Here is a 7,662-nt window from a genome sequence, read left to right as displayed (position 1 = left end):
AATGTATTAGATATATGATATGAGTAAGTGTGTAGTTATAATACACATATATGAATTATACTCTATGAAATACGTGCTATGTGATTATATACAATTTGTTATGTGGTATGAGTATTGAATGAATGTGTTATACAGGTTTTTAAGCTGTATATAAACAAGTATATTTTATCTACAAATATGTTGGATAGAACATGGGTAGATAGTGACGTGTGATGAGATAAAAATGATGAGAGGAGTCGATGTTGTTGTTGATCTAGTCATCTAGCGGAGTATGGATGACAACCACGGGCTCTTTTTGTAGACTGTCCAGGCTAAGGCTGGCAGGTTCATAACCTGTAGGTGTTGTGAACGATATGTTCACCAGTGTACTATATCCCCCTCATGGTTTCCTTTAGGACATCTATTGTCGAGGAAACCCCTTTGTAGTGATGTTCATCCTGTTGAAAAATCCTAGACTAGGTCCGTTGTGATAGCTGTTGTTTTAGGGACGTAAAGTGAGGATAACGGGAATGAGTAATTGAGTTATCGTTGGTTGCTGAAATTAAATATAATTATTTATTATGGGTTGAAAACCCTGTATGCTCACCAGGCTCCCAAGCCTGACTCACTCAGTTTCTTTGTATTACAGGTAGTGGTGCGAGAGCATAAGTTGGAGAACTTGTGATGATGTTTTTGTTTATAGACCAGTAGTTATATATATATATATATATATATATATATATATATATATATATATATAACTGTGTAAGGTCTATGTTGTATTGTTTATGCTTTTGTTCTGTATCGGAACATGACATCCCGAGTTTTGATATATAATGAAAATATATTTCTTTAAGAAATGCTTTGATAAACCATATTTTATCATGTATTGTTTTGGGGACAAATTCAGCAACTCTTTTAAATCAATGGATTTACTCTGAAATTATTTTAAAAGCATAAATTAAATCGGTCTTTTCTGGGTGTGAATTTGGGGATGTCACAAAAAGTGTCTAGGATTGTCGGATTTGCTGCGATTTCGAGGAGTGTTCAATGGATTTCGAGAGTTGTGTGAACATTGGGATGGACTAGTGACAGAACAATGGTTTTGGTAAGCGGTAGGTTGTCGATGGTTCGACCATAAGGAGGAAAGATGGATTGGGAATCCATTAGACCTTGTAGGCTGGGAGAAATTCGTTGAATCGAAGTGCGGGAGAACAGTTCATATTTCCAGGAGTGAAATCTGTCATGAAACTAGGATGAGTTTCACATCCCCGTCGGGAAGAAAGGCGGTGCTAGTGGTCGTGTGGGTTAAGGATTGTGTGGGTTAGGAGTTCTGAAAACTTTCAACGGTTGGTTAGCGTATTCTTGGTGATGGATAGCAAGCTTATATATGGATCTAGATTGGAGTTCCAAGCATGACCTGAGCCCCAAATTGGGTGTGTAGTCTGAGGTGTGTGCGACCCATGAGGAGTATGGATGGTTTGATAGATGAGTGGTAACACCATATGTGGTGACCATGGAAAGATAGGAGTGTTTTAAGACTGCGGGGTGGTCCGTAGCATCCACTAGATTGGCTGATAATGTGGGAGTGTTGTAAGACTGTGGGTGACCCGTAGCATTCACTAGGTAGGAAGTTAGTGTAGGAGTGTTGTAAGACTGTGGGGTGGCTCATAGCATTCATCAGTCCTTACTCAGCGGTAACGGTGTTGCAAATCCATATTGGTCATGGATTTCTTCAGATGGATTAGACCAGGGTGGGTCAGTTCGTAAGACTATGGGAAGGACACATCACGCAAGGAATCAGGAAGTGGTAGGTCGTTGGAGGCCGGTTGCAATATAAGACTACAATTGGTCATGTAACATTCACTTTTAGCATTGGATTTGGCAGCGTCAGTCTTCTAGGGCTGTTATAATTGGTTGGAGCCATAAGTCGCAGGATAGCTAGAGAAATTATTGTGAGTTGAGGCTTTCATTCGGAAGTCGCATGGGCGACTCTATGTGCCTTTTGAATTAACAACCGGCCGTGAATCCGCTGATTCAGTTAGTTGGTAGATAAGTTGGGACCAAGGATGTCTCGACTACTTTTGGAAAGCAGCTAGGGGGCATCGAGATACGTCAGGGCGATACTAGTGATTTGGGACTCGTGTGTGGAGTTAATCAAGGGTTGGAAGCGTTTTGTTTAAGTCTGGACTTCAAAGGGGACTTGGCCTGGTAGTGGTTTAGTATGGGCGGTCTGTCGAGGAGTCAGACCAATTCGATATTTCAGGTTTCGGGGAAAGTAGAGTTGGTTTTTTGCATGGGATTAAGGATTCATTATTCTTCGGGTTGGAGAATTCTGCTAGGGTTGGGTCGGTTGCCTTTGGGAAGGTTGTTATATGCTTGGGGTTGTGATTGTGTTGTTCAAGTTGTATGGTGTGCCGGGAATGATAAGCAATGATTTCGAGTACAAAATCTAATTTAAGTGGGGGACAGTTGTAACAATCGGTTTCGAATCATTTCATTATTTGGGGTAGTGGCCCATTTATCATAAGGCTTAGGGCGTTAGGGAAGGAGGGTATTGGCCCTTTTTGGATGGGGGAGTTATAGATTAAGTAATCTGAGTGTATGTTTGAGTTTCGGAGCCCAAGGGTTTAATTGTAATTTGATAACTCGTTCCTTTATGAATTTTGGTTTTTTTGGAAGTTCTTAGGCGAGGGTGATTTTACAGATGTGTAGGTCTTCTCGACACCTTTCCATGGATATAAAGTTCGTTGGAAACCGACTTAAGACGAAGGAGTTATGGCCAATTGAAGATCATGATATTTGAAGCTTGGTCGAGTACGCGAGAAATACTCACCAAGTATGTTGCGTGTAGAGGGTTAAGTGATGGCGATTCTTCTTTGAGTATGCCAAGCGTACTAAGGGGTACATAGCAAGAAACCCTAAATTTGAGGGTTGTACCCTATTTAAGCCATAAGTTAGCCTTTTGTTGCCTTGCTTAACCTGCCTCCTCACCCTTGAAAACCCTAATTCGTTCCTTAGCCTATGTTTGGTGATTTTGAGCTCTTGTGAAGCTTTTGTGGAGGATTTTGTGCATCTAGAGCAGAAGACTCATTCTTTGAGGGAGGGCTTTGAGATCCAGCTTAAGCACCTTATTTTGGCGGCCTGTGATGTATCAAGTTCAAACCTTGACATTTCATTTCTTAGATCTACTTATTGGCATGTTTTTAGTCATTTTGATCCTTTTTGGTTGGTAATTGGGAGTTAAGGTCGTTTTTGGAGCTTAGCCTTTTAGATCTAGTCATATTAAGGGTTCCTTGGGCATAAATGTGCAAACTTTATGGTGGTTTTGGTCTCATGCACATAAATTTGGCAACTTTATGTGATTAACCACCTTGAGGGAGTGAAATATGAGTTTGAATCAAAGTCTTAATGGGTTAAGAGCTGAAATGGGAAAGTAGGTCATGTTGGTGAGTACACTGGGCGTACAAGTTTGTACGTTGCACTTACAAGCATTTCATGCAGTACATTGAGTGTACAGGCTGAGTACGCCCTGCGTATTCATTAGGATGGGTTTCTTTTCTTTGGGCTTTAGTTTTGGGCTTGAGTAGGATTGGTTGTCTTGGGCCATCAGAATTCATGGGTTGGGCTGTTGAGATTTTGCTGGACTTATTGGGAAAAGGACCATGAAAGGGGTTGGACTCTATTTGGAAAATTGGGCCATATTTGGGCCTTAGATGTATACTTTGTATTTTGGGCGTTTGTACATTTGGATTGGCCCTTAGCCTTGGGCCAACATAAAGGAAGGAAAAAAAAGGTCTTTTACCATAATCTGAACTCTTTGTGTGATTCAGGATGTAGTTATAAATAGGTTGTTATTTTGGTATTTTATAGCACATGGATTTTAGCGGATCTGAAGTTAGATTTTTATCCGTGGTTTTCAGCTGTGTGAGGTGAGTCTCTTCATTATACTATGGGTCGAAGGCTCCAATGCCGGCCTATAGGCTTATCTATTATAGGAAGACCAGTGGGTGGCCCTTGGCATTTATATAAAAGACCTGGAGGTAGCTCCTTGAAAATCAGTATGCAAGACCAGGGTTCACACCCATGCAGTTTAGTAGATAGTTAGTTGTTGATTGTATGGTTGTTGTGTCTGTGATGCTTACATGGAAGACCAGCAGGTGGCTCCTGGCACTTGTCTGTAAGACCCAAGGTTTTGGCCCCCGACATGGCAAGAAAAGACCGTGATACGGCTCGTGGGATAATGGCAAGACTACGTTTGGCACATAGCACCTTCTATTGCATGTTTGATATGTATGACTCGTATGTTATCTATGGTATGTGGTACTTGAGGGAACTCACTAAGTTTTATCCTTACAGTTGTTGTTTATGGTTTCAACTCCTTCCGGTTCGAAAGAGAAAGGTCTTGTTTATGGTTTCAAGTCCTTCTGGTTCGAAAGAGAAAGGTCTGCTTGATCGCAACGCATACACCCATATTTTCCGCAATCTCGAGAATTTGAGATTGTTCCTTGATAACTGTTTTTTTAATATAAACTATCTTTAACGATTTGAGTAAAGGATAAATGAATATTTTGGTTGTTTTAAAAATGAAATTTTTACCTTCATATTTTGGGATGTTTCGTCAGCCGGTTTTGACCAATACATTTACAACGGGTCTTTCCACCTTATAAAACTGGTTGTATATATGGCCAGTTACGGTTCAACTAATTAAACCGGCTGGCACGGCCTTCAAAATATGGACAATTGACTTTATAAAAAAACTCAACGACTTCAGAATGTGTGTGCTCTACAAATTTGGTAAATTTGGTAATTTTATCTATTTTTTCTTCTTTTTAACTTGGCCCACTTAATATGAGAAAACAACATAATATGTTTTGTTACTATATATCTAAGTTATTTTAATTTGTCAACCGTATAATATACGAGTTTATAACGTAATATTTTATAAAACTCAGGATAATGTTAATTGAAGCGCGAATGACGTCAATAGTAGGAAGCATCATATTTAACTATTAGTTGCCTTATTTTCTTATTTCTTTAAGAAAATAGGAAAAATACTTATTTTTTAAATAAATCTTAGTTTTTATTGGTCATAGAACTACTTTAACGGTTTATTGAACATATTTTACGTGTTTTTGAACAACCGGTCTTTCCATCTGAATCAGGTATTTATATACGGGGGTTCCCGGTTGAAACGCTTGAACCGGTCGGTCCAGTTTTCAATACAGACAATTCACTCTATAGAAAACTCAAATACGTCAGCAAGTGTGGGCTCTCCAATTTTTTTTTTATTATCCTATTTTTTATATGTTGTTTCTGTTAATCATTATAAAAGCTAGGGTTTCAGGTACTACGTTTTGTTAATGAATATTTAAAGTTTCCATTCAAATTACGTACATGAACATAAGTGTGTGTTGATAAAGACTTTCCTTGCATGTGGAACTATCTCTTTCGAGAAAGAAGCATTTCATTAGAATTAATTGAATCAATAAATAACGGGCTATTTGACAATTATCTTAAAGCCGCAAGAAATTAATTGACACTTTCAGTAATACGATAAGAGGATCTTGATTCTAATCCCATCCTTCAATTGTGCACATTGTCAAGGCATTGCCTTTTGGTTGTGAGCATGGTGATGATGATGATGGTTTGTCTTAGAGGAACGTCGACCTTTAATATGATCAAGTTGGAGTTTATGATTTTTGCCGGAAGGAACATTTTCAGATGCGATTCTTAGCAATTGAGACAACGTGCTCATGGCTTGAGATTGCTGAGAAATGATGTTGCTTGTTGATAGATTTTCTGACAAGGTTATTTCATATCCATCGCAGTAAGAAGCCATTCCATCCGCCATAAGCTGCCACACTAAACCACCACCAACAGTTCCTCCAGTTCTGGCCATCATATAAATGTTTCTATAAACAGCATTCAAGTAGGAGTCCCTTTTGTTAATGTTATATTCTGGATCTTTGCTAGACTTCCCAAATTCAGCAATCACAAGTGGTTTCTTAAGGATAGTTTTTGAATCCTGGTAATGACTCCACATCCATCTTTGCATAAATGCCATCTGTGACTCTTCATTTTGTCCAGACAACCTGTAGCATAACCACAAATTTGAATACTTACCTTAAATACTCTAGCTCTTTTAGTTGCATATATATATGGCTTTTTTGTATTTATAGATCATGAATGCTCTTGTTTAATGTTATCCAAAAAAATAAAATATTACCATTGATCAGGATATGCATGTATGGTGGCAAAATCGATTCCCCTAACAAGATTATTGCTGATGAAATCAGTTCCAACTTGGTAACCGGGGTTTATCTGCTTTCGTTCAGGCATTGTGTCACCATAAAACCCTTCCATGCCAACCTCCAATAGATGGTGTCTATCCAATGATTTGACGAAGGAAGCCATTTCTTGAACCCAAACCTGCAGCAAAATGCATGTATGTCGTGGTCAGAATTCATAAATTACAATTCCTTATAAGGTAATGTTTAAAGATTCTTGTAATTTATATCTTTACATGGTGTCGCTTACATTAACTGTTCTTCCAGAGTAATCAGCCTGGCAGCGGGGCTCGTTTATGAGTTCCCATGCCATGATTGTGGTGTCGTCACGATATGCGATCCTGGTGATAGTATTCACCCTTGTTATAACTCTCTGCATGCAGTCATCGTTATGCATATAAGTTCGGTATGAAAACACAAGCTAGGTCGATCGATATATAAAAAATACAAAACATTATTGATGTTGATTCTTCAACTTTTTCTCAACAATTGATGCTGTTGAACGCTTACTTACTTGGACATGGTTCTTATAATACCCTTTTACTATTGGGTTGGTATAGAAATCGTCGTCACTGTTGATCTGAACGCCAGAACTTCTTGCCCAGTTAACGTATTGTTGTCTCCCTCCAAAGTCTTTGTAATTGTTAACAAAACTTAATATTAACCGAAGACCATATTTTCTTGCTTCTGCCACCACGAAATCTAGTCCCTGCAAACCAAACCCACGTTTAATGTAAGAACACCATACAATATGAAGGAAACATGAGCTAAGAAACATGTTTGTTGATACCTGAAAAACACGTTCGTCGTATGCTCCTGGTGAAATCTGAAGAGCTTTGTCGCCACCATCAGCAAAAGCCCATGTTCGGCATACAGAAAGACCTGCATTTGCAGCATCTTGTAGGACTTGAGTAACTTTCATCCTCTCGCTTGGATCAGTGGCTACATTCATCATCCAATACGCATTAAAACCATTAAATAGAAAAGGGGACCCATTGAGAACAAAGTTAGGTCCTTTGGTTCGAACAAAGCCGCTTCCTTTACCCCTGTGAACCCTAGCTTCACAAAAAGAGACAAGAAGTGCCATGCATAGAACCACAAGAACGCTCCATGAAAGATGGGAATTTCTGATGAATGAAGCCATTGTTGGTCGAAAGTCTGAATGCATAAGCTGTTGGGAAACGATGCTATATATAATGGGTCGTAGGTAAATAAGTTTGCTAAATATAGAAATCGAAAAAATATTTGATGAAAGGCAAGAGAGCAGGAATTGAGCCTCGTTTTCGTGTGTTACAAGATGGGCATTACGGCGGTTATAATATTATTATTAATAACAAAAAGACTTATGGGACAAGCAAGTAACGAACCATTGTTGTACCATTGTTGTATCGTA

The 7,662-nt window shown here is 38.8% G+C and overlaps 1 protein-coding gene across 1 annotated transcript; it reads right to left on the bottom strand.

Annotated features, from left to right (window-relative positions):
- Nucleotides 1-5,332: 5,332 nt before the first annotated feature.
- Nucleotides 5,333-7,437, bottom strand: LOC128133909 (mannan endo-1,4-beta-mannosidase 5-like). The gene is made up of 5 exons (XM_052771427.1): nucleotides 7,060-7,437; nucleotides 6,784-6,978; nucleotides 6,520-6,642; nucleotides 6,209-6,411; nucleotides 5,333-6,074 (listed from the first exon to the last, which is right to left on the bottom strand). The coding sequence occupies exons 1-5, from the start codon at nucleotides 7,435-7,437 to the stop codon at nucleotides 5,582-5,584; spliced, it is 1,392 nt and encodes a 463-aa protein (XP_052627387.1). The 3' UTR covers nucleotides 5,333-5,581.
- Nucleotides 7,438-7,662: the final 225 nt, after the last annotated feature.

This window comes from Lactuca sativa, chromosome 4, assembly GCF_002870075.4.
Source record: "Lactuca sativa cultivar Salinas chromosome 4, Lsat_Salinas_v11, whole genome shotgun sequence".
In the NCBI taxonomy this organism is placed as follows: Eukaryota; Viridiplantae; Streptophyta; class Magnoliopsida; order Asterales; family Asteraceae; genus Lactuca; species Lactuca sativa.
Note: the sequence above shows the minus strand (reverse complement) of the source record. Positions and strands in the feature narration are given on the sequence as shown.

Bases quoted from the DNA above. Each gene is read 5' to 3' on its own strand.
- LOC128133909 (XM_052771427.1), bottom strand. From the start codon at position 7,437: ATGCATTCAGACTTTCGACCAACAATGGCTTCATTCATCAGAAATTCC. The intron at 6,643-6,783 runs GTAAGTAAGCGT...GACTGCATGCAG, and splicing joins ATTATAAGAACCATGTCCAA to AGAGTTATAACAAGGGTGAA. The intron at 6,412-6,519 runs GTAAGCGACACC...ATTTTGCTGCAG, and splicing joins ACTCTGGAAGAACAGTTAAT to GTTTGGGTTCAAGAAATGGC.